Source organism: Musa acuminata, chromosome BXJ1-8 (genome assembly GCF_036884655.1).
Source record: "Musa acuminata AAA Group cultivar baxijiao chromosome BXJ1-8, Cavendish_Baxijiao_AAA, whole genome shotgun sequence".
NCBI classification, from domain to species: Eukaryota; Viridiplantae; Streptophyta; class Magnoliopsida; order Zingiberales; family Musaceae; genus Musa; species Musa acuminata.
The window spans coordinates 6,455,134-6,482,023 of NC_088334.1; the positions used below are offsets into that span (position 1 = coordinate 6,455,134).

The 26,890-nt window shown below is 34.8% G+C and overlaps 2 protein-coding genes across 15 annotated transcripts; both read left to right on the forward strand.

Moving 5' to 3' along the window:
- Window positions 1–1,358: 1,358 nt before the first annotated feature.
- Window positions 1,359–18,366, forward strand: LOC103993463 (CMP-sialic acid transporter 5). 7 transcript variants are annotated; one of them, XR_010475821.1, is made up of 20 exons: window positions 1,360–1,707; window positions 2,054–2,275; window positions 3,121–3,237; window positions 4,959–5,015; window positions 5,982–6,059; window positions 6,506–6,550; window positions 8,045–8,104; window positions 8,383–8,505; window positions 9,260–9,337; window positions 9,545–9,614; window positions 12,192–12,299; window positions 12,416–12,549; window positions 12,623–12,699; window positions 13,053–13,101; window positions 13,198–13,261; window positions 14,127–14,305; window positions 14,545–14,629; window positions 16,207–17,357; window positions 17,875–17,969; window positions 18,309–18,366. XR_010475821.1 is itself a non-coding variant. In XM_009413543.3 (16 exons), exons 2-15 carry the CDS (start codon window positions 2,120–2,122, stop codon window positions 13,246–13,248), a joined length of 1,203 nt encoding a protein of 400 aa, XP_009411818.2. In that variant the 5' UTR covers window positions 1,361–1,707; window positions 2,054–2,119; the 3' UTR covers window positions 13,249–13,261; window positions 14,143–14,536. The 7 variants fall into 7 exon arrangements, 1 of the variants encoding a protein (XP_009411818.2); XR_010475822.1 differs by having other exon boundaries at window positions 2,062–2,275; window positions 14,143–14,305; XR_001979536.2 differs by having other exon boundaries at window positions 1,361–1,707; window positions 14,143–14,305; window positions 14,540–14,629.
- LOC135587281 (uncharacterized) lies at window positions 17,221–26,846 on the forward strand. 8 transcript variants are annotated; one of them, XM_065078505.1, is made up of 11 exons: window positions 17,301–17,457; window positions 17,875–17,969; window positions 18,309–18,366; window positions 19,373–19,570; window positions 21,989–22,071; window positions 23,710–23,792; window positions 24,277–24,328; window positions 24,827–24,895; window positions 25,674–25,760; window positions 25,843–25,904; window positions 25,993–26,846. In XM_065078505.1, the coding sequence occupies exons 1-11, from the start codon at window positions 17,301–17,303 to the stop codon at window positions 26,168–26,170; spliced, it is 1,122 nt and encodes a 373-aa protein (XP_064934577.1). In that variant the 3' UTR covers window positions 26,171–26,846. The 8 variants fall into 8 exon arrangements, with proteins under 8 accessions (XP_064934582.1, XP_064934577.1, XP_064934578.1 ...); XM_065078506.1 differs by having other exon boundaries at window positions 21,995–22,071; XM_065078508.1 differs by having other exon boundaries at window positions 17,327–17,457; window positions 17,855–17,969.
- Window positions 26,847–26,890: the final 44 nt, after the last annotated feature.

The following is a 26,890-nucleotide window of genomic DNA, read 5'->3' on the forward strand; positions in this document are numbered from 1 at the left end:
TGTGTTGTCCCCGAAATCATCATGGAAGTAAAAGCAATCTTATTCATGGAATCCTCATGTTGTTTTTCGAATCATTATATGGATTAGAGTGACAAGAAAATATTACTATAATTTGTATAGTAATATTACTCATTCAGTCCATTAAGTTGTTGTCACGTCCATAGATATTTGATCGATGTTATCCAAAATGATACAAATATTCATATTTTATTATAATTATATTTTTTATATTCAATTTGAGTACGGTTTTGTTTTATTTTTTAATCAAAATTTATAGTCCCATCATTTGATCGATTTGATGTCGAAACGAAAAATATGATAATCTTAGTAAAAAACACTTATAAGAACATAAAAATTATATATATATATAATCTAAATTAAAAAAGAATTTTTTATAAAACCTTTTTTTTTATTTTTTTACGGTGTTTTAAAAGATGAGATTACCCCTAGCATCCGATCTATCATAGTTGCCTTCGTCCTTCATCCATTACTACCACCACACCCTTGTCCGTCGTCTCCATCGTCATTCTTGTTCGTCGCCCTCACATTTATAAAGGGTTCCTTCCTCTTTGACACGGTCAATTTCGTCATCAGTGGAGAAGTGATAATAGGTTTCATGAGGAGGTTATTCTCACGCAAGTCCCCGTTGCTATTGTAGGAATCGAGTTATAAGTAGGTTGTCTTTGCCATGACCCTCTTTAGAAAGATTGATACCTTGGTAGCGACGAATGAGGGCACATAGTAATAGTAAACAAGGATAAAAGTGTACTTAAGGTGATAATTAGCGGGAAGAAAGTCTTATTTTTTTTAAAATAAAGAGCGCTACATGAGAATAATTTTTTTAAAAAATTTATCGATAAAAATATATTATCAAGTTGATATAAAGGAGTTTACTATTTAAAGCCCAAATCTTATTATTCACCATCCAACCCTAAAAATGTTAAGTCATTATAATAAATATAAAAAATTATTTCTCACTTTATCTTCGATCTTCAATACTTTCCATTTTATTATCTATCATTTTTTCATCATCTTATGTCATCTTCGCAGGAGAAAGAGAAGAAGAATAATAATAGATAAAAAAAAATTAAAATTAAAATATAAATTAAGGATATATAATTTATGAATATTTAAAGATCGTAAATAACAAGAAATAGGTTACAAAGAATAATATCCTAATACAAAGAATCACCCATGTTACTGAAATGACCAGAGAACCCTCTGTGAGTAGAAAATTTACATACCCACGAACAAAGGCAATGAAGTAATTAGCAATAGCCAAAACCCCACTCTAAAATGAGGAACACAAATAGGGGTATTTTGGGCACTGCGTTGCTATCCTCTTCGTTGCGGTGCGGAAATGAAGTAACAAACCGTATAGAGAAGTGTGCAGTAGAATTGAAGCGAAAGAGACGTGAGTCGATCCTTCTCTCTCTCTTTCTCTCTCTCGACCTTTGGATACTGCCCCTCGGTTCCATTCGACCCACTCGCCTCGAATTTTCTGTTCCTCTCCCCTCCTCTGTCGATAGAATCGATCTCGTCTTCGCTCCACTTTGTCGATCGCCGAACCAAGAACCGTCGGTTCTGCCTGGAGACCAGCGCGTTTGGGAGGAGGGCTCGGTTCGTTCCCGATTTCGGAGGTTTGGGGGAGAACCGGGCGGTTGGAGAATGCCTTGATCGGGTGACGGGCTTTCTTCGTCTGATCAGGTATTTGGTGTTTTGAGCGCGTGAGTTTTACTCTGAAATTGTGGTGTTTGATCTGAATATCGGATTTTTCGGCATTTTTTCTGTAATTTGTGGTCTTTGATATGAAAAAGTAGTTGGAATTGTGTTCCTTTTTGCTACACGATTGCGAAATTGTCTTGTAGAGTACTATGGCATGCATTGTTTGGGGTATGGTAATCTTTCACTTTCCGTATATAATGAGGTAAGGTGGAAATATGATATAAAGGTATGTTGTTTTGTATAGGTGATGCTTGTTGTTTGGTCTTGACCTGCCACGCTGACTGGTTGATCTTAAAACATGATTATCATATTACTTGCATGTTTCTAGGATTGCAGATAGCTGCGTTTCATAAACGGTTGCTGGGTGGGAAGCTTTTTGTTGCTAGGGGAAAGGATGATAGAATGCAATTTCTGTCACTCCAAATTTCCACTTCCAGCAAGTAAAACTGTGTCCAGGGCGTATGACAACCATAAGAGCAAGATATCCTCAAAACAACGAGCTCTTCATGTTATGCTGGTTGTTGGTGATTGCATCTTGGTGGGACTCCAGGTAATGCTTGTTGAATGTTCTGTTTACGAAAATTTGCTGTCTATTCTTCCAAGAGCACCGCCTGTAAGAATGGGTACTACAATGAAACCTGCACAATCCCATTCAAAATTTCGCAAACTGCTATTAACATAAGTTGTAGCTTGAGTTCAAAATTTTCTCATGACCTGGAATGCTACAACTTTGTTGAATAGTCTTTGCAAAATGATCTAATTATCAGGGAAAAGGTATGTAATCACTTGTCCATTTTCAATTATATATATGTGGAGGATATATCATTTAATTTAAGTTAGTATGCTCTAATGGACCAAATTGTGCCAGGGAACTTAAGCACTTTGTTTTACCCTCTACGAAAATATATAGAACAAGTAAGTAGATTGACTTTATGTAGCGTTTAGCACCCTTAGTTCCTCAACAAGCTCTCCTTAAAATGTACATTGTGTACTACATGTACAGAGAGGCAAAGCAAATGGTTCTAGGCGAACTAAATGACTTTAGAAACAAATACTTGACTGAAAAAATGTAACATACCATATTTTAACATTTAATTTGCATTAACAACTATATGAGAAATTCTCTTTTAGTCAAGAAAATGATAAAATTATTCCTCTATTTGGTTCAACTGAATTGGTAAAATTTCTCTCTAGAAAAACTCTTCTTGCAGGTATGTTCTTGTAGATATACTATCACTGCAACAACTTGATCAATATCTTACATTACCAATGTCTTCAAAAACTTGTAGTGATGACAGGCAATGATTATTAGAATACTTATTTCATAAATTCAAGAGCTAGTGATTTAGTGGGTTAGTCAGCTTATGTATGACATATTTTACTGTTTTCTTGCAGCCCATCCTGGTCTATATGTCTAAGGTGGATGGGAGCTTCAAATTTAGTCCCATCAGTGTTAATTTTCTGACTGAGGGTACAAAAGTTCTCTTTGCCATTATGATGCTGTTGTTCCAGGTGCAAAAATAATTTAAATTTTAGAGTGCTTTGACTCATACTCCTGAATGTTTGCTCAAGCTTTTATTGGCTTTGAATTGATTAATTGTGTGTGCATTGACATTGTTCACTTTTGAATGCAGTAAGTTATAAGTAGTTACCTAAGATTATTCCAGCTGAGATGCAGATGATGTACTTGCCAACATTTTGAATATTATAGTAAGCTTCTGATTTCAGAGACACACATTGGAAGAAAGAAGAAAAGTTAATTCTCATAACCTCACTAGGGCTGAACCATAAAAAAACTTAAATGTGAGAAATAAAGAGGATGAATTTCTTTTATCATCAGACTTACCAATGTTAAAGGTTGTATTTACGTTTTCTGTGTGATCATACAAGGTTTTCTGTCAAGGAGGAGGCAAGAGCTTGCTGCATGATAGAGGGACAGGGGGAGCCAGAGAGACTCCAAAAGGAGAGAAATAAAAAGAGAAAAAAGGAAATAAATGTGACAGCAGTCAAAAGCTGTAAGAAAAAAAAGAATGGTAGGGGTTTCCTGCCCAGTGCCTCTGGTTTTAATTATTAAAACCAGGTGGTTCAGCCAGTAAGCTAACCATACTCGGTGGTGTGAACTTAAACTGGGTGGAAACCTGTGGTCCGTGTGCTGGTTCATGCTTGGGCTGGTAAATACTGGCCCATACTGACCAGTACGATCGGTTTTCTAAACCTTGATTCATTAATCTTTTTTTCTATTAAGTTGCTTCTTTTATTTTTGAACCTCATTTGGTTTGTGCTGTGGTCATATCTACACAAGGACTTGGTTTTAATAGAATTTATATTTTCAGTTTAGATTAGACCAATTATCCTAGCTGTGGAGATAAGTCTCTGCTATTTGTTCTTTGTGACCTTTCTTCACTATTCTTCTTCTAATCTAACCCCATTTCGTTTCATTCTTCCCACCAAATCTACTTCAAAAATAATTGCTGCTAGCTAGTGCATGATTGAACTTTGGGAGATTCACATCTTTATGAATTTAATGAAGCAGTTGACAGAGTTTCAACTGAACTTTCATATGCTTTTTGGTGGGATCTTTCCTGCAAAAACCTTTAGATTTTTCCTGTGATGTGTTATCCAGCATCTCAGCACATATGATCTTGCTAGAGAGATCATTTTCCTAGTTAGAAATTAGAAGTGCTTGCTAATATCGAAATATTTCTAACTTTGTGGGTGACATTGAATACAAGAACTAATCTTTATTTTTTCTTCTGAATTTTTAGTTATTGAATGTTATTCTCAGTTTCTAGCTTATGTGCTTATTGGCATGCTGATTGAAACTTTCTATGAGGTTGGGATCCATTGAAAGTGATACTACTGCTTCCATCTGATTTGTTACTTTCCTTTTATTTATTTTTCATTTTGGTTGTGTGCTTTCATTCTCTAGCAGTACATAAAGTTAAATATACTTTGTCATTCCTTGTTAGGCACTGGATACCTAGGTAGCAGCAATTACTTATGGTATTTCACATTTGCAGGCCACATATAGGTAGCAGCAGTTTAATCAGACCACATATAGATAAACAGTTATCTTTTAATTAAGTGTTTATGGTATATCACATTGTTTAATGGTTCAAAGATTTTTTTATTATTATATCTTAGCATATTCTTTTATGCTACTTGTGAATGTTGTCTTTCCTATCAAGTGAATTGTGATGATTTCTCTTGGTGATTCATCTCTTAATTGGCAGTCTAGGCGACAAAAAGTGGGAGAAAGGCCTCTTCTCTCTGTATCTAATTTTGTGCAGGTGGAGTTTCTGCACATGACAATTTAACTTTCCTGATACAAAATTCCTTTTTTCTTATATAGTAGTTTTCAAGTTGTTCTATTGCATTGGATATGACCTGTTTGTACACTTTCATGCAAATCTTTGGTCTAGTCTAACATATATACTTGTTTTCCTCTTATTCATCACAGAATTTATAATTGATTTGTTTGCTATTGTATGCTCAGCCTACCTGTGATCGCAGATAAATGATTTTTTAGTATCCATAATTTTATTTATTAATGTTTCAAATTTCAATAAAGGCATTGAACTTATCTTACATGTTGAAAATGACATGAACTACTACATTCATTAGTACTGTGAAATACATATCAAGGAAATTCTAAATCAGAGTAAGAGTATGTGATTATGGGATTTCATCATTCTTGAATCTGCAACAGGCTTTGGCTTATGAACCATTTTCATGATTCATTGTGAGTATAGACTGACCAGCTTGTCATAGGACTTTTTCTAGTTTATGGTTTTTTTTTGGCTTGTTCCTCATCATAATTTCTTTATTAATTTTAATAAACTTTTGACACTTGAAGTTCAGTAAAGTTTAAAGCTTAAATTTATTTTATGAATCTTCTCATTGTGGATATGATGCTCGAGCTTTTCTATCAGTATGCTTAGCGAATACAAGTATTTATTCTTGAATCTGAATGAGTATATGACTGCATATTAATTTAAAAAAAAAATTGTTGGATTGTGGCGACAGTTTCATCTGCTTGACCATGGCTTAGATACTTTATTGAAGGTTTTGCGGCTTCTAATTTATATGGAATCTTATTTCAATTTCATTTGCCATTCTTAATGCACTAGTATTTAATTGCTTTTTTTATTTGTCCAATGATCCTGGATTTCTGGGCAATTCTGAACCAGGAATACTTGTTGTTCTATGATGTAAGTGTTAGCATCTGATTATCAATTGCGTTACTTTGTTTACAGGCAGCTCGAAACAATATTCTACTGGCTGTTCCTGCCTTTCTTTATGCCATCAACAATTACCTGAAATTTATAATGCAGGTACTTAGCCCTTTCAGTCTATGTTTAGAGGTAGTGACAAAGGATTATGACCTTATACTATGCTAGTATCACACATGATGTATGTGCATTCACCCATGTAGACACTGGCATAGACAGATTGCCATGCACTTAGCACCTGGAGTCATGGATTGTTGCAGTAGTAACATGAACTACAGTGGCTGGACATGTTATTCACAAAATGTGAGTGCTGATTTGAGATGCATTAGAACAGTGACATTTGCATGCCGATGTTTGCATGCATCCATATTGCTAGTTTGTTCTTGCTGGTACAATATTTGCACTAAACACCATCACACCATCCTTGGTGTCATACAGGGTGATCAGTTCATATGTTCACATGATACTCCTTACCATTTTTCACCAAAGATATAGAACTATGCTGAAGTTTTTATATTGTGTTTGACTTCTTTCTGTTCTTTGTGCAGTTATACTTCAACCCTGCTACTGTTAAAATGTTGAGCAACCTTAAGGTACTACAGTTTAGTGTACTTTTTGAAAATATTGTTCAAAATTTGCACAAAATGTCATATTGACTATACTGTCTAGAAAAATGTGCATATCATATATGTGTGTTAAAGGTGATCAATGAAAAATAGTTATAAATTGTGGAAGTTAATTAACTTTTAAGTCATAAATTTTTTTTTAGGTTTGTTTCTGTCTTAACCTACGTAAAGTACCATTGATGGTAATCTTCTGAGCACAACAATTTCTTTTCCTGTTGTATTCAGAATTGATTCCTTGACTCTTATATCTGTTCTTCCCATAATAAGATACACTTATAATATCAGTTCTTACATTGGTTTACGGTACTTAGTTTCAAAGTTTGACGTACCGAAGCATACCGCTTGGTACGGGCGATATGTACCAGTCTGATAGAGGACCAGTATGGGTGGTACATTGGTACAACCCACTATACCATGTGTTGGTATAGCTCGGTACTGTTCGGTATGTATCATATTGATAGTTGGTTGGTATATTGGTACGGACCGATAATGCGAACCATGTTTAGTTTATTATCTGTCATGAGGCAAGGGTGCTCTAAGCAAGGATTGTCTTCTTGATCAGCATGGGTTGGGACATGCTACACCTGAAAGTTCAAATGACAATCCTAGGTTTGAAGTTTTTTTTGGCATTTTGAACCCTTAATGATTAAAATTCACAAAAAAGGAAATCTTCTCAATGATATTCATGACACCTTGACTAGTCCCATATTGGATGTAGTAGGAGAGTTGCACTAGTACCATTGAGAGTTACATCATCTATTTAGACAGTATTTTTTGGCCATGTGTTTCTAGGTTCATCAAATTAACGGGTCAGCTTTCTTTTAAGCAAATTCATGACATATTTGCAAGATTCTCAAGAAATATCCAAAGATATAATTTCAGAGTTAATTAAGAGATGCATTTTTTTACTATTTTTTACAAAAAAGGACATTTCTGTTTACTAAGAAAGTTATTTCATATTTACCAATTCAATTTGTGATTTGTCTTAAATATTTGGTTACAAGATTGAGGAGACTAGCCTTCCATTAATTAACATATTTGTTTGTGGACTAAAGAAAGAATAGTTAGGATACTAATGTACAAATGTGTTTGAAAGACTTATTTCATTCAACATGTTTTCTGAAATTGTGCATACATATATCTTATGTTCAACTTAGAAATGATTTATATATATGACTGTCAAGTCATTCTGCAGGCAACAAGTCCCATTTTCGTATAAATTTAGACTTTGTTGTTTCCCTCTATTTGGGTTATTTGTAGTTGTGATAAATAGTTGTTTGCCACGTGGTTATGAAAAAAGTTCTGGTGTCACTTCATGTTTTCATTGATTTTGTTGGTTATATCGTGTTGCTTCATTTCTCCTATGTCAGCTATAACATGTTTTCTCAAAGTTCCACATTGTGTTTGTTTTCCCTGACCTGCAGTCTGAACATGTCTGTTGCTGCTTTTAATCTTCTGTAGGTTTTGGTAATTGCTGTTCTTTTAAAGACCATAATGAGAAGACGCTTTTCCATTATCCAGGCAAGTTTGAGCTTAACGGATATACTTTATAGTCTGTTTTAGTTTTTGAGTTGCAAAATATGGAAAGTCAAAAGACTTTTAGGTGAAACTTCCATCAATTTAGATGGCAAATGTCTCAGCTTTTCTAAGTAATGCAGAAAATTAGTAGTCTTGATCAAAGATGGATTCTTGGAATGAGCATATAATCAATTCTTATTTACTTGTATTAGTTAAAATGGTCCGCATGCGTGGTAAAATAGATTGATATTTTATTATTTTCATGTCCTGTTGTGGAGCAGTGGGAGGCTCTTGCACTGCTGCTCATTGGAATCAGTGTTAATCAGCTTAGATCCTTGCCTGAGGGTACCACAGCGCTTGGTCTTCCTGTTGCAACTGGTGCATACATGTATACACTGATTTTTGTAAGTGCTATAAACTACAGTATAAACATCCAAGAGCTGATCTTGCTTTTTATCAGCTTAGATGAATCTTCAAGCTTTACTGACAACCTTTTAGTAAGTTTCTTCTCTTGCAGTAAAAATGAAGTGGTTAACACATTAATGTTGAAAGGCTTGTAAAATTTTAAGAAACAAAAAGTTGCACTGTTCTGACTTATGGCTACTTTTATTTAGTTGTTTACTAGGAGAGAAGCTGGAGTTATTTCTATTCCCTAAACTCTTGCTTGATGTTTCCTTTTGCTTCCAGGACTAGTCAATCTACTGAATTTTTTGTTGACTATCATATAATTTGAAGTTGTAAGGTTTGATAATAGTATATATGGCTTTAAGAACCCCTTGAGGATCCCATATGTGGAACAGAATAATCCATGATTATTCCAGAGTCTCTTCTTGTAAAATAACTGTCATAAGTCTATTAGTTTAGTGTTTGGCATTCTATTTTGTCATGAAATGAAACCTGACATTTTAAACTTAATTACATTCAGAGCATTGAAATTTTATTATATGAAACATGAAGGGTTCTGATGTTTTGTATCTTACTCAAATACTAGCAGATTGCATTATCCATTTGTCAAGTGGGACTGAATTTGAGAGAATTTATCTAGATTACTTATTAACTAACTCATAACTGGGCCACTAGTCCTGTTCAATTGAAGTTGAAGATATACATTTTTATTTCCCCATCCTAGATTCTTACATTGAGAGGATAAATTTTCAGGTAACTGTACCTTCACTAGCCTCAGTCTATAATGAGTATGCTTTAAAAAGCCAATTTGAGACGAGCATATATCTTCAGGTTAGTCTCATATATGATTGTTATTGGTTTCTTACTAAGGTCGGAATAAAAGATTCCCTGCTGTGTATATTCTTGTGGTTAAAAGTGTTATCCTAATTCTTATCAGTTTTGATCTATGGATTCACTAGTTATTCCTCCAATTTAGCAGCCCCTCTGTATTTTGGTTCTTGTAAATCTCAGTTTGAATCTTCCCATTTTCACATGCAGAACTTATTTTTATATGGCTATGGTGCTATATTTAACTTTATAGCAATCATCGGTATTGCTGTCCTCAAAGGTATGATCTGCAAGTAATATTCAAGAATTATTCTCTGTGGATTTTGTGTTATTTATATACTCTGGGAATTCTTTATATCAATGATTAGATTTAGTCTTTCATTAACCACTATTTTTAATTTCTATAAACTTTTGCTTATTTCATGGTTCATGGACCGTCCTTAACTATGCTGGTAGTGGTTATTAAGCATGTTAAGTTTTCCATCAAGTTGTCTTTTGCCTATAACCTGAGCCAAGGCCAAGAGTTACCTAACAATTGCTAATGACAGTACAATATGTGGTATTAAGCAAGGTCTGCAATATCGTACCATACTGGTGTTTCGAGGCTGGCTCGGTACGGTACGGTGTACCGAGCGGTACGCCAAGCGTATCGAGCAGTACACCTAATTTAGGGTACAAAACCCTCCAAAAATATCTGAAAATAAAAAAAAAGCTAAGATAAGATTTTTAAGTTAGAAATAAATATATTAATAGTATAAGTTTAGCAAAATTAATGTAAATTAGGTAAGAATGGTATCACATATCTTTTTCGGGCTTTAAGAAAGTTTTGTTCAAGGTTCGTATTTCAGTCCGTTATGGATTGTCCTTCTGTAAATATTGAAATATCTACAGAAAAATCATTTATATTGTTAGACTATTTTGTTACAATATAAACTCTAAAATTCAAATGAATTAAATAATCACGTATGTAGATATACTTGATTGTTGATTCTACCACCAAAATGAACGACGGGCCTCCACAGGTGGTGTATTGGGGTCCTCGATCCTATATATCTGTATATCAATATGATATGTTTGTTGGACCCAATCATGAAATTGATCCGATGACATAGTGTATTGATACAATGTATGTCATTGATGCATCAATGTGGTGTTGATCGTAGGTTGATCGTCATGAATCATATTTGTCCGAGGCAGCTCTTGAGGCATATATTAGTGAATGTCAGAACTTCTACTTTCGCTACTGATCTGCTGCTCTGTATTATACTGTTGCTCAGAGAAGGATGACCAACTATCACCATACTGTTGTTGCTCGTATGATTCTCCATAATACGATGGAGCATTGTAGCACTGTTACAGTGCGGTAACGGTCGATTTCGACCGTTACCGAGTTGTGCCGGGCGGTAACAGTCGAAATTTCGATCGTTACAGCCCGATATTACCCCGTATCGTCCGATACAAGGCGCTTTTAACCGTTCCGTCCGGTTGCGAGCGGTCCGCATACCGGTATGCCGTCGGACCGGTATGTACCGCCTGTACCGGGCGGTATCATTTGGTATTGCCTACCTTGGTATTAAGTACTTTGTAAGGGTATATTAGGCAAAATTTATCGTACCATGGCGTACCACCTGGTATAGACAGGATATACTGGTCCGACAGGGGGCCGATATGGATAGCACATACCAGTTTGTCAGTACTCGGTATACCCTACCGTATCATATTTCGGTATATGTCGGTACATTCCACACTAGTGGCTGGTCAGTACAGACCGATAAGACGAACCATGATATTAGGTATTCTAACTTGGACATGTGAATGGGATATATTAAACATTATGAAGGATAAACCAGCAACTGCCCCATTCTGATAACATGATCCTCAAAAATTGTGGACAAGAAAAAAATTCTTAATGAGCGAAATATGATGAAACCATCATTTTAGTTTCATTACCATAGTGCTGACATCAAACAACATATCTAAAAGCTGATCTCCATTTGCCGGTCATTGAAAGATCATTCAAGAAAAATAAAATTGCACAGGAAATTTATCTAGTACAAATGTCTGAAGTAAAACAAAAGTATCTTTAATGTTTTTTTGTAATTATTTTTGCTTGATGCATGTCCGACATGAATATGGCAAGTAATGTGAAGTGCTTATGTTTCGCTGAGCTGTTCATTTTTCTAAATGAAAATGTATGGGAATCAGTAGCCACAATACCATTCTATCAATTGTCGACCCTCTCTCATTTCCAAATGATGTTTGACCATGTGACAAGATAATATTTGTGCATGTCTTATCTCTGTCCCTGCTTCCTAAGGTCATATTATCAGTTTAATGGCACTTCCTAGACCCTAGTAATTGTTTGGATAAGCCATAGAAAACCTTACTGATGAGTCAGAATTGATTGGTAGAATATTTTGCTGGAGTCTATTGATGGTAAACGCTAGAGAAGTTTTGCATTATCTAGCAATAATAGTGTGCACCTCTGACAAAATATGTTGAAGTGAAATAGAAAGAACCACTCAGTAAGGAAGATGGGGAGAAATTTAAGAGAAGTGCTTCTTTCCTGTATAGTTCTTGAGCCAAGACAAATGGCAATTTTAGTTGGGGCTCTTTTCTCATTTTGCGATGTACTTGACAATTACAATCAGGTCTTAAGTGTGTTATATGACCTTTAAGTTGATCTATATTCTTTGGAGTTTGGATATTATATAACATAATCATAAACATTAGTTACATCATATGTTCTAGCTTTCTTTAAGATGCCTGTACCATAGAAGATTTGCAAGTACCTCCATACCATTTCTAAACCGTTCTATGAATATGAATGTTTAATGTGCACCCTTGATTGTTATAGGGACAAGTAGTTTTCACATACTTGAAGGACACTCAAAGGCCACAATGTTTCTCATTTGCAACAATGCTGCACAGGGAATACTCTCGTCCTTCTTTTTTAAATATGCAGGTGGGGCTATAGTTACTAAAAACATGAGTTGGAGTTTCTTATTGTTCTCTGGCCTTTCTTTTTTTCTTTTTTTGTTGAAATTTTGCATTAAGCTGCTCATTTCTATATGTATGCAGACACAATTCTGAAAAAATATTCATCGACAGTTGCCACTATCTTTACTGGCATAGCATCTGCTGCATTATTTGGTCACACTCTCACTATGAACTTTGTATTGGGCATTTCAATAGTGTTCATATCGATGCACCAGGTAATGATGCAATTTCAAGTTGTTTATCTACCAGTATAAATTTGTTAGAAATTACTGATATCCTCTTCCACAGTTCTTTTCTCCACTTGCAAAAGTCAAAGATGAAACTCCAAATGGAGATCTAGAGATGAGGGATGCCCAAGATTACAGGTGTGTTTTCTTGTCTTGTGATTTTATGTTTGCTTTTCTTGTCACTGTTAATCTGCCTCTTCATCTCTATGAAGAAGATTATCATGCGCCTGCGTGACCCCCGCACCCCCTTGCCAGCGCACACACACTGAAAAAAAAAGACACATACCCTTCTCTTTGTCCTTGATTATGTTTGAGAGAAACAGTTCACATGCTAGGGTCAAAAACTGCCACTTGCACTGTATTTTTTTGGATGTCATGTAATAGCTGAGTTGGAGTGACAAACAAGATTTACACTCAGACATGACTGCAGAATGATTATCAATGTTTATTTTGTTCTGAGGTTAATGTGTTTTGATGCCTTGATTTTACAGATCCAAGGAAACATCTTTCATAGATATGGCTGCTGGTGCAACAGAGGATGTAAGTTAACTTTCCAGCATTACAGATTCAGTGAGGAAATGTAATAAAAGCATATGTTTCTTAAAGATGTATCATACATCAACATTCCTTTTTCAGGCTAGCCACCACGCTGGACCTGATGAGAAACAACCACTTCTCCCCACATAAATTTTCTTGCAAGGTTAGCTTCTTTCAATTCTCTATTTTCTTTCAGGAAAATGCCTGACACCTAAATACCACTATAATATTGATTGTAAATTCATGCGTTAGATTGACCTCTTTGATTTAAGCTGTTCAAGCCACTTGTGAGCCATGGTAAAAGTAGCAATCTTTTTGCAGTTGAGGTATGTTACTAAAAAGGCATGGGTACTTCATATTTAGAATGTCCAGTTGGGTGCAGTAGTACGAAGTGCAAAACTAGAATTAGTCTGACATGCAACTTGTGGATTTCGTCGGTTGGTGTGTGCATGCGTCATGCATGCGATGTGCATACGTGTGTTCTTCAATGTGGTCTAATCACCTTAGCACAGAAGAAGCTAACAGGTGACAACTAGTACTGGAAATTTGGTTGTAATTTGTCAACTTATTAGGTCCATAATGGAACCCTTGCTCAAAATTCTGGTTGGAATTTGGTAGAAGATTTATACACATTATTTGATATGGATCGAGCATTTGCATTTTGATCCAATAAGTTTATCGGATCTTAAAAGATGAACCATGTCCAAACATTTTGAGTAATAATTAGACGTGGTTCTCAAACGGATTTCGTCAACAACCCTACTTTCTCAAACGGGATTTAGATCACATATGACTCCATGTCTATAGAGCAAACTTAATTCTTACATTAGCCACTGTGACAATTAACCAAATATGGTAACTAGGTTGGTCATTGAGAAAAAGAATGAAGGGCTAGTTAGTATACTCTAGTTTTCAAGTACCCTATCCGGCAAATTTTTATTATTTGACTATTTGTATGCTATTTAACTACTAAATAATACCTATAATCTTTTTCATCTTGCTCATAACTTCGTAAAAAATGTTTGAAGCTGTTCTCTGCCACAGATGTCAGAAGAATATTCTTTGACTGGTCACAAGAAAAAGATAAGCCAGTCCTAACTACAATAAATAGAGCAGTTTGCTGCAGACTCCGAACACAAGGTATATAGCTAGCGGCTGTAGAAGACTCATGTTTTCAGATTGATGAAGAGCATGAAAAGCCTTGAAGGTGAGTAGGGAAAACAATAACTATAAATCAGTTGTAAGAGATGGTCATACAAGAACTTGATCTACAGAGAACAATTTTTTTTTTAGTCTATAGTTATCATTATCTGGATAATCATTTTGTTATTTCAAGATGCAATAGCACCATGTTCATGCTTGTGTCTCTTATAATTTGGATGTATAACCTCAACATTTCTTTCAAATGAGATGCAAAAACCTGAATTCTTTAATGAAATAGCTCAGCTACCCATGAGGAGATCCATCATGAGGCAGCAGCATGAAGAACAGGCACAACCTCCATGCATATTATGACAAATGAATTGGCAAGGTCTGTGCTGCATATTTATGAAGAATTCTTCATGTTCAGCTTATTTCAATTACGTCCAACATTTAGCTTTCTGTGCTACAGTACAGTAGTATCAGTAGCAACTCAGAGATAAAAGATAGAATGGGAGTGAAAGCTTCCTGTGCAGTATCAGTGATAACTGTTTATGCAGGATAGTCACTTTCCTCTTTCTTTTGGCAATTGAAATGCAAATAAAAAGGGAGTAAAACTTTCTCTCTCTCTTTGATGAGATAATTGAAAGAAACATCATATAGTTTTAGAAATTTTAGATAATTTCTAAATTTGTTACTTTTTATATCGAACAAACAACAATGACAAATAATTTATTATGCATTGTGTTTTGAAATCGACTACATGGATTTATTTCATCTATGTTGATGAAATAAATAATGATATATCTAAATAATTTTTTTATTTATTTATGATATATCTCGTTTAATCAGTGTATCTGTCATTCTCTGCTGGACATGTTGATTCTTTCCTTGCTTTATTTTGATCTGAACTACACATAATTCTTCACAAATACATAATTTCTTGTTTTATCTTTTCTAATAAATCCAAAAATCTTCCACATACATTTCTACAATACTAATGAATCCTCCTACATTCCATATCAAAGGCATAATTGCTTTGTCATCTAAAAGTTTCTCATCAAATAAAATTTTGATACTTCTTTATACAACCAACATAGCTTATGTAAAACTTCTTTTCATCTGTAAGTCCCATGCAATCTTTAACTCTTGCTTGGGGCATTAAAGCTTATCCAAATTGAGAGGGACTAAATGTTTGAAATTTCAAAAATACAAGTTGAAAATGATTGAATGTCTATTCCTTAACATCAGCGAAGACTTTTAAGAGATGCAAGTCCAAAAACAACAAAAGTGAGTCATTTCAGAGCATGAACCTTCATGTCATACTTGATTGTATATTTGAAGCTGAAGTCAGAGATGAAGAGGAAACAAAGAACTAAGATAAAAGGAATCACTACTATAATAATTAGCATTTAGCTCCTAATGTCACATGTCACTTTAAACTAGGATTATTTGCACATTGGTATACACATTTTGAACTAATTACCTGTCATTTCTCATCTTATCACTACTTACAACTTGTTAATTTTCTTCTTTATTTAAAAACTAAAAAAGGAATCTCTTCAACAAACAAAGAATTTATGATTATTTAAAAAAAAATAAAAAAAAATATTTGTATATAATTTTAAGTTGAGTAATATTAATTGTATTTCACAGGCTAAGCCAAATTAGATAGTGACTTGTGCTAGATTCTGACAAAATAGTTCATTAAGGCCACCAATGAAGACTGGGGTACAATTTTAAATGGAAATGAGGATGTAAAAAATGTGAAGGTTGGGATCAATTAGTAGATAAATTGTTGAATTAAGATGCATGTAATGAATTATTAATGGGTGTCTTTGGATTAGGGAGGTCAGTCACATCAGTGCATGACATCCATCATTTCCAGCATTTTCTCTCTCCTTTGACCATGTACATGCATATTACTTTAGATAACTTGATCAACAATCTTTTATTTTCTTATTGCAGATCCAATGTGAAACAGATCAGTCACAACTTGGGACCATAATTCAACCAAAAGACAATCATTGAGAAGTCTTCTGTAAAGGTGCCATCTGTTCTTTTTATCTACAACATCTTTTATGGTTTTGTGATGATAGGTTATTTAAAATAAGTAAAAAGAAAGCATGTGATTTTTAATTACAACAATAAATAAGTATCATTTTGATAGAGGTTGAGAAGAGAAAAAATTTACGAGCATATTCTTTAGGAGACCTCTAGATGAGATAGATAAAAAATATAAAATAATTAATACCAGTGCTACGAGAAAAGATAGAAGAAGATCTAAAAAGATCTTAATAGAATTATAAATAAAGATTTAAATATTCTAAACTTAACTAAACATATAATATTTTCGATAAAAGATTTATATAGTTGATCTCAAATAATTAAAATTTTATGATTTTATTATTATTATAGCTTATAATAACTAAAAAAATATTAATTAAAATTTTAATCAAAATATACATATATTAGGAATGTATACGATAAACTTAAATTGATAGAGATAAATATGAAGATCACTTGTAATTTACCTTAGAAATAATACATCACAATTGTTATTATTATAACAATACACTAATATCATTCATATACATTCCGTTTGTTAACGTCAATCCAAATAATAATAATAATAATAATAATAATAATAATAATAATAATAATAATAATAATAATAATAATAATAATAATAATAATATCTGGATTAAAAGTAGACGACTTTAGGCTCACTGTCATATTGGGAGGTGCCACATCATGATCGTGATCATGATCATCGCGCCGTCATCACGGTTGTCATATCTATCTATTGATTAAGATGTCAACTCACAACGGTTCACATCATCCGTCGGTTTTCCCACAGCTAACAATCTCCCATCCCGACCGTTCGATCTTCCACAAAGCAATCATCACCTTCCGCACTCCATCTTCTTCCTCTTCTTGCCGTAGTATGTAGTCGTCTATATATAACCAAGAGTGTGGGAAAGATCCCATTTTTGTAGAGGCAGGGTGGGAGAGCGAGAGCGATAAACCGTGACAAGGGAGGTTTGCTGCTGTCCGGAGGGATGCCGATCGTTGATTCCGAGTCCCTGCGCCGCTCGATTCGCGAGAAGTGGAAGAAGGTATGGACCAAGAGGGCTCTGATGGGCTTGGTGTTGGGCCAGTTCGTTTCCCTTCTCATCACCTCCACCGCCTTCTCCTCCTCCGAGCTTGCCAGGAGAGGTCCCTCCCTCGCTTGCTTCTCCCTCTTCTTTCGATTCGGTTGTCTTCTTTTTAGGCGATTCGTTTGTAGAAATGCGGTAAGGGTGGGGTTCTTTTGAGTCCTTTTTGGTAGTAATCTGGTGAAGCGGGTCGTTGACTTGCGACGTCGTCTCTCTTCTTTCGATGCCTATTTTTCCTTCTTTTGGACGATTTGTTCGTCAAAAGATAACAAAGGTGGCTTTTTTCTTTCTTTTTTGGGAGGTAATCTGACTTTATGTGATTTCCTGAAATTTTTCGTTGTGGTCGGACATCCTCTCTTTCTTCTCCCTCTTCTTTCGACGCTTTTTTGCTTTGTATTTGGGCGAATTTTCCGTAAAGAATATAAATACGTTTTGGTTTGCGTGGTTTTCTGAAGTAGGTCGTTGTTGTGGAACGCAGGCGTGAATGCTCCGACCTCGCAGTCGTTCTTGAATTACCTTCTCCTTGCAATATTTTACGGCGCTTATGTCATCTACCGAAGGCGGCCACTTCAGGTGCCGTACTCGCTCGCTGCTTTTGCTTTTCCTTTAATTGCTTTAATAGGTCCAAAAAAAACTTGCACTTTAGCCTCGTTTTAGATTGTACGGGGATGCTGTTTCCTCTATTTTTCTCTTCTAATGTGCATTCGGTTTCTAACAGCAATGAATAATGACTTCATCCGGTAGATTTATATAAAGAATTCTTCCCTGTGGAAAGAATTGTTCCTTTGATAACTTTGCTAGCATATTAGATTTCTTTCGCTATCACCAATTTAGTTATGTTGACAAATTTGGGATTAGCTTCTAGTTCGACGAAAAGGTAATTATTCATACGCCATTTGATCTTTTGTGCAGATAAATTGGTACTACTATTTGATACTCGGTATAGTTGATGTGGAAGCCAATTTTATTGGTGAGTACCTTTGGTGATTAATAACAATTATCTTTTGTGGGGATGATGTGCGTTTCTAATTGATAAATGCCGGGCCTCAAGAACATTCTGAGTTTCATTATTTCTTTTATGGTGTCAATAACTTGCATCTGTATTTGGTAAGGCCTTTAGTACTCTGTAAACCAGGTGGTGGAAGATTAATTGAGCTAGCACCGATTGTGACCGTAAGTTCTTGTAACAACTCATGATTGGGATTACAATGGGAATCCTTGTCTAGAATTCACCAAGCAGCCCAAACTGTCCGAAATGGATAAGAGATCTGGGCTTTTGATTTATACACTAGTCAAATAAGTATCATCAAAATTCAATCCGAATACTAAGGGGTTGGTTTCAGGTATACCACCTGAAAACCTGAACCTGATGGGTCAACATGCTTGTACTAACAAAAAAAATTGGTGGATTTTGATTGAATTGTCACGAAAATGTGAACTAAAAGTATCAAAGAAAATCAGACAAATGTTTGTAGGTTCCCTCGTTTTACTACCATAAATCGTGTCAATATTCCAACGCATTTTGATCTCTTACCATCGTATTTTTAAGTAGTTAGTCTCTTCTCATCCTTTAACAATCAGCACTACGCTGCCATCATTACACTGGCTCCATCCTCCTATTGCCATACTGTATCTACTTCTGTTTCTATCTCTTATGCATATTTTACCATAATGCAATATTATGAATTTTACTCAGGCAGGCTTGAATTTTATCAAACCTCATTCCATGGTTATGGTTGAGCTTTATACAATTATGCAAATTCGAAAATTGTGCAACCTGAACTGCCTTAGTAAATATGTTGAACTACTTTATTATATTTTATGTTGTTCACTTGCATAATAATTTTGTTTCTGTATGTTCTTATCAGACATTTTAGCTAACTATATATAATTTGTGACAACTGCCTTCTTTCTCAAACTCATTCTTTACCTGTTAAATTGATTTCAAAGCTACTTAATATTTTTATTTTGAATAGTTGTCAAGTCTTACCAGTACACATCTTTGACAAGTGTCATGCTTCTGGATTGTTGGGCAATTCCATGCGTGATTCTTCTCACATGGTTGTTCTTGAAGACAAAATATGGATATAGGAAATTCACTGGTGTTGCTATTTGTGTTGCTGGCATTGTAATGGTTGTATTCTCCGATGTTCATGCCAGTGACCGTGCAGAAGGTAATTTGCCGCTTATTGCGACTCCTAGTCCTCTTATAATTCTTTTATAATGTTGCTATTAGTCTGTTTCCGCCGCATCAGGAATGTACAAACCTTCATTATTTAGGCAAAACTTTTATAGGCGAAAGTAGGCATGAAGAAGGCCTGAGCAAAGAGAAGCATTGCAACAGAAAGGCTAATATTGCTAACATTATTTGTAAATTTAAGAAAAATAGTGAGAGTATTCGAAGAACTGTAGGATATATTGAGGACAAAGTGGTTAAAGCGATGTTTGAGGTTGTATAGGTCAATTTGGTTATTGTGGGTACATTAGTTAGTATAATCTACCAAAGAAAAGGATAAGAAGATGTCAAATAGCAATGTTGATTCATGAGAAAGTGCAATCTACAAATATTAGCATCTAAGCAAACAATTTGTTCCAGGCTTGCAACAACACCAGTGACGGCCCTTGGAAGATAGAGCTACCAAATGACACCACTGATCTTTAGAACCGTTACAGGAGAGTTTGATAGATCTGGCACCAGTGAAAATAGCATTGTTGATTTAAGAGAAAGCACAATCTATAATCATGAGCATCTAAGCAAACAATTTGTCGCAGGCTTGCAATAACATCAATGATAACCTTGGTAGACAAAGCTACCAAGACCATAGATCTTTAAAACTGTCTTCATAGATCTGGCAATAATGGGTGTGATCAAAAACTGGTAAGAAAAAAAAGATGCATTTGGCCTAATTTATCTCATAAAATCTTTTCATGTTTTATAGTATATGCGATACACAAGAAATTACAATATAGAATTTCATGAAGAAAATCTTGAATTAGTATAATTTTTTATTTATTTTGACTCACATCATACATCATATGCTGCGAATTTCAATGCAGTCTGATCCCTTCCTTTGCTTGCTTAATGAACAGGGCCTTATCTCCAGCCAACTTGACTTTTCTATCTCCACCTTCTAGAATTATGAATTGCATTTTGATTCGTGATTCTTGATCATTTTGCATTCTAGAATGATGTGGTACATCGAGATTGAGATCAAATATTGTGAATCTGATTTATTTTTATATGTACAAATTAATTAATGATAATTAGGAGTTTAGGACATATATTGGGCATATTAAGTGAATTCGCATATTTTAGATCTTCTACTCGGAATTTTTACTCAATTTAAGGCATATCTAAAATACCAAGATACGACATATGAGAAGTGTACATAAAGATCCAAGTAGTTTAAAATGTACTACATTTCATTCTGGCAAGCCAATTGACCCTCCTAAGTACCACAAAGCAAAATAAGTGGTATATCTCATAATCACATTCGAATGATTCAGAAACAGTCAATTTTAGTCAACTTTGTTACTATGCTTAGAAGCGAGTTCATATCTAACAAAATATATAGTGGTAATGTCCGAAGAGCATGCACAATCCCTTCTAAAAAATCCATTTGATTTAGAACATCTCTTGCTCCAATTATTTCCATGATTTAGGATGAGTTTAGGTTGGATTTAGTTTAGGGTATTTTATGTGTGTAATTTTCCAAAGTCAAGTCTGTGTTTGAGTTGTTACATTGTTTAATAATTTGTTGGAGTAATTATGCCACTATTTTTAGTTGTTGTATTAAGATGTTTCTAATAACCTATTTTAAATTGTATGTCAAGGAGAAATGGTCTAGATATGACATGGTTTTGAAAAATTATTAAACCATTTGAATTTGGATTTTAGGAGATTTAGAGGCCTTTTTATGTTAAGTTTTATGGGATTTTGGTTCACTGGAAAGAAGTCTTATCCCATAAGTTTTCTTTATTTGGAATTCTACTTTAGTTGAGACTTATGCCTAGGAAGTCTGGGATGAATTATATGTCTATTAAGATTATTGCTTTTAAGTAAGGCAATTGCAATTGTTCTGGTAATGATTGCTCAACCGATGAATTTTGTCTGGTCAATGGTATCTTACTATCTTTTACCTCTCCTATTGTTCTTTCTGTATATTCACATTGTTTCAATAATCTTTGTTGCTTATGCTTTAGCTTTGAACTAACAGGTGTATTTCCATCTTGAGCAGTGTTGTACCATTTCTGAACTTTCTTGTTTGTTGCAACTTGCAACTTTATATTATTTGTCAACTCCTATATTTTCTATTATATAAATATTTAATCTAATAACATTTAAAGCCTTGGTCCTCTTGTTTGCCTGCTGTAGACTGTCATTCCATCACATTAAGTCACTGATGCACTGTGAATCTCCTATGAATGTACTTATTAAGGCTTTTCTATACTGAAGTGCCTCTTAATCATCAAAATTAGTTTCTGTCAAAAGAATCAATTGCTTATGTATATCTTACTAGTAACTGGAAACTTTCATCCTGTTATGGACACGTGCGAGCCTCTCCACTAATTTCTGATATATGTTATATAAGTTACAGGAGGACCCAACCCTGTTAAAGGTGATATTTTGGTCATTGCTGGGGCTACACTGTATGCAGTTAGTAATGTTGGTGAGGTATGAATTTCACTTTTTTCCTCGTTTGTTAAGAGTCTCTTTTTTCCATTGTTTGTTGAAACTTCTTAGTTTATACTCTCTTACTTCTAATACTTCTGAAAAAACATGTAACTATACAATCTCCAGGGAATATGACATGTTGGTGTTGTTACTTTTTTGTCCCTTGGCTAACCATGAATATGTTTGGTGAAGCTGAATATCTGTCTTCTGAAAGTGCTGCTAATCACTTGTTGAAATCACATATACTTTTAACCGTTGATTCATGATTCTTCCATCTGGGGTTCATATTTTTGATGATTTGTTGTATAACTAAAATAGAAAATGTTGTGGAGTGAGAAAGGAAAGTGGAGGAGGCAAGTTCGTGGTTTGTTTAAGTGTCCATCAAGAATGGGTTGGACTCTTGTTGGTGTCATCATGCTATATATGGTAGACAGAGATGGTAAGAAGAATGCTTATTTTCCATTGTTTTAAGTTGAACACTCTCCTGTTATGTTCTTGCAATTTACAAGAACACTGGAAGTTACCTTTACATTGTTCTACAAATATAATCCTGATACATGAGCAAACTCTGGACTGACAGCATGAATTCCAATTTCCAGCCACTACACTACTTTCTCAACACATTTTCAGTAATTTGAGGGACTGTATGATAGTATTCCCTTCTTTAGTAGGAAGAGAATTATTGATCTTATTTATGCACCTAATGAGTCTGCAATTATGGGGATTATTTTCCATTGAACTGTTTGCATATTTGTCTCTCCTAGATGAACATGTCTTAAAGAGTAAAGCTAATCATTTTCTCTTTCTACTAGATTCTTCTTCGTCTAGTGGGACTAGTAAGGTTGTTTCTTGCTTGCATAAATTAAATTGAAGCAAGGTATTTCTATTTTTATCGGCCATAATAGTTTATATGGATTTCAGGAAAGTCTCTGTTGTCCAATCTTATGATCGCTAGGATTTGGCACCAATTTGAACTGGTTCACATTAGGCTGATTGTCAATTAAAGAAGTTTTCTCTTTGGCAGAAATTTCTTGGTTTATAATAACACTGTGTAGATGAACCCATATTTTCCCAACACTGTCAGTCCGGCGTTTCGACTCGTGCTCGGTACGGCAAACCCTGGTTGGGAATAGTTTGTATCCAGGATCCTTCTAATACATTTAAGGAACTGCAATAATATAAAAAGTCGTTAGGTGATCGACTCCATGCATGGTTTACTAGGTTTTGAATTAAAGCTTCTTGCATTTGTTCAAGGTTCTGAATACTGTATCGTACCGGTGTGCTGATCAGCTGTCAGTATGATATATACTAAGCTGTACCGAACGTACTAACACATGATACACTAAGGTGTACCGATGTATCGTCGGTACTAGTCCTCTATCAAACCAGTACATACCACCCGTACCGGTTCTCTATCGGAGCGATATGGTACGATATTGCAAACCATGCATTTGTCTATAACATTTAATAAGTTAGCAAGACAATGGGGTTTTTAACTTGATAAATATTCTATGTTGGATGTTGATCATTTTAGGATATAGCATTAGTATTACTCCTGTATCTCTTTACTTGCCTCTATTTAACTTTAAACAGAAAGGATTCTTTTATCTAAGGAGACTTCATTTTGACATTGTTCAGGAATTTATTGTCAAGGAGGGCGATAGAATTGAGTTGATGGCTATGCTTGGAGTATTTGGAGCAGTTGTTAGTGCTATTCAAATGTATTCTTGGCCTTTCTGTGCATGTGTGACATTGCAGAATGCAAATTTTATTAGCACGTCCCCTTTCTCATTTATCAGGAAATCTAATCAGAACACTATCTCAACTGCAATATAATTTAACAATGTTTAGATATATGATTAAGAACCTATGTTTAAGTTTCTTAACATCAAACATGATCCTAGGCATTTCTGATTCTTTACTTTTTCACCAAGAATATCATTCCTAGGTAATATCCTTGTTCTATCTGTCTATGTTGTGGTGTTCAGGCTTAATCTTTTGTTTCTGTTAGCATTTAGATTGGATGTTCTGATCATTTACTAAACCCAGCAAGCTGACACTACAGTATTCTGATTAATAGAAGCCAATTTTTTCATCCTAGTTTTATCATGAAATAAAGTTTAATGATGCAAGCACACACAAAGATTTCAGCTTTGGTTTTTGACAGTTCATATTTAATTTTCTCTTTTCCTTAATTACTCCCAGAACCATACTTGAGCGCAATGAGCTTAAAGATATTAATTGGACAGCTGGTGCAGTAAGTCTCTCTCTCTCTCTCTCTCTCTCTCTCTCTCTCTCTCTCTCTCATAACACACACATACATCATGCATACAAATGTGCTTAAAATGAGTCATAGACTTATTGTCTGTGAGATCCTTGTCAATTATTTGATTCTGTGATGCTTAAAATCATGCATTTTTCATTTGCTTACCCTGCAGAAAGATTGAAGCTTCTCTTTAGGTTATTTTGCTTCTGTTCTCTATTTGTATGCTTTGATGAGGTTACAAGATGTGGATATCTTGTATGGCCTGGTTTATTTTCTTTTGTGATACAATGTAACAGACGGCTTTGAACTTTTAAGTTCTGGTAGTATGTTGGTAACAATATGATGGTCTGGTTATATTGTTGAATTTGCAACTAGTTTGAGCCTGAGATGTTTCTTGGTAGTTGTTTCTTCATAGTTCATACGATAATATTAATGTTATTTTCCAGTTAATATATTTAATAACTTCTTTTTTTGACCATGTGATTTCAGGTGCTACCATTTCTTGGATTTGCATTGGCACTGTTTCTGTTTTACTCTACTGTTCCCATCATTCTTAAGGTAACATGTTGTATTAACCTCATCATGCATCATCCATAGTATGAGAACCTATTGTTAAGAAAGTTTTGCAATATGGAGAATAATGGCATTGGTCAAGCTTATGCCATCATAGGAGGACAGAACTGACTTCTTTTTGTTTTTTTCGATCTCTTTAGCTAATCTTTGATAATTCCTAAATGATGCTAAATAAAAATTGAATGGATGAACATGTGAAGAATCACAAACATGGAAAACAAACAGGAAGAATTGTACTGTCATTATTTACAGTGGGCATGACATCCTTTTGTTAGGCAAAATTGATAACTACTTCCATTTTATTGTCCCGGGCCAAACTTTTAGGAGTGGGCTTAACTATTATTAGAGTTATATATATATATATATATATATATATAATCCTTTCCTAACAATTCAAGCTTTTGGGATTTATGATAATTATTTATGATAATCCGATCAAATTCTTTTTCATGTTATCCCTCATGCACTTGAGGGGATGTTAAAGTTTCATATATGGTAATATATATCGGCATTCTTTATTGTCTAGAATGCCAAAATAGAAAGTACTTTTTAAGTTTTATCTAATCATATACCTACTCCTGCCACTCAAAATGTTACAGTTAAATTATCATCTTAAACACAATCAGTTGTGTTCTTTTTCCCTTCTTGCAAAATCATATTAGGGTCACTAGTCAAAGAATTGAGTACAACTGATGATGGGAGATCCCTACCTCACTCCATGTTTTCCACTTACTGGTTCTTTTATTTATCGATTATCATGCAGATATGTGGAGCAACCCTGCTAAATCTTTCTCTGCTAACCTCAGACATGTGGGCTGTTTTTATCCGTATTTTTGCTTATCACCAGAAGGTTAATGATCTCATATTTTCTATGATCAGTCACTTGTAAAGTTAAGATATATAGAACATAAAGCAATTTGATGTCCCTGCAGGTTGACTGGATGTACTTCATAGCTTTTGCGGCTGTTGCAGTTGGGATTGTGACTTATTCAGGGTACTCATTGCACATGATAGTGTTCTTTCTGCATCAAACACTTTTTCTAGAGAATTAAGCATTTCTCTTTTTGAATCTTTTCATACAGAGGCAAGAAGAAGGATGCAGAAAATGTGCAAGTTGCAGAGGCTAGTGATGAACGGGACAAAATAAAGGATGAAGAAGCTGGAGAGGACTATATCACTCAAGGTTTCACTGCAGCAGTTGAGGGCCAAAGTTCTGAGAATGCCAAGCAACAACCTTTCATCACAATTTCACCCAACTAAGTCTCCATCACGGCGGAAAGCCAACTTAAAAACCGAGGCAAAGGCAAGAAGGAAATGGCTACTGTCAGAGTTATGTTAGGGACACCGATGCCTTGCCATTCTTTCACCGATGAGAACAGATCGAAGCAGTGGTAGCAGCAGCAATCGCGAATCATCCAAAAACGAGTAAATTCCATGGAACTCTTGGTGCCAATGGATAATACTCTGCCGGAGTATCTGCTGCAGTCAATTGTAGCCTTGATGTGTATCTAGTCATGGTGTTACTACTAGTTCTATCCAGGTGATGATGCTTGGTGAAGCTCTTCTTGCATGCTTGTATGATCAAAAGAAGGAATCCAGCTTCATTAACAATCTGCAATGTATAGGAGTTGGTTTTCTGATCTGTTGACCTTAACTATAAGAATTGTTATCTGCAACTCAAAATTAATGAGTTAATTTGCATATTGCACATTACGAGGATCCCTCACAAGTGTTCGTGGATGATCAATAACCTTGAACCATGACCTTCTCTAATTCTGAAGATTCATGTTATTGAAGTTTTGAGTTTGAGAGTGGGGACATGGTACTTCATTGACCTTGTCTCAGGTGAAAGGTAACGTGTTTTCGTTCACCCTATCATCATCATCATGTTCTTGGGGATATCATTATGGACCTGCAATTCATGTTACATGTGTTTTCAAGCTTAAAATGATAGTAAGATGAAACTAAAGGTTGACTAAT

Coding starts and splice junctions, on each gene's coding strand:
- LOC103993463 (XM_009413543.3), top strand. CDS start 2,120: ATGATAGAATGCAATTTCTGTCACTCCAAATTTCCACTTCCAGCAAGT. Junction 3,238..4,958: donor TTATGATGCTGTTGTTCCAG/GTGCAAAAATAA, acceptor CTTAATTGGCAG/TCTAGGCGACAAAAAGTGGG. Junction 5,016..5,981: donor CTGTATCTAATTTTGTGCAG/GTGGAGTTTCTG, acceptor CTTTGTTTACAG/GCAGCTCGAAACAATATTCT.
- LOC135587281 (XM_065078505.1), top strand. CDS start 17,301: ATGCCGATCGTTGATTCCGAGTCCCTGCGCCGCTCGATTCGCGAGAAG. Junction 17,970..18,308: donor ACCGAAGGCGGCCACTTCAG/GTGCCGTACTCG, acceptor TCTTTTGTGCAG/ATAAATTGGTACTACTATTT. Junction 23,793..24,276: donor GTTGTTAGTGCTATTCAAAT/GTATTCTTGGCC, acceptor AATTACTCCCAG/AACCATACTTGAGCGCAATG.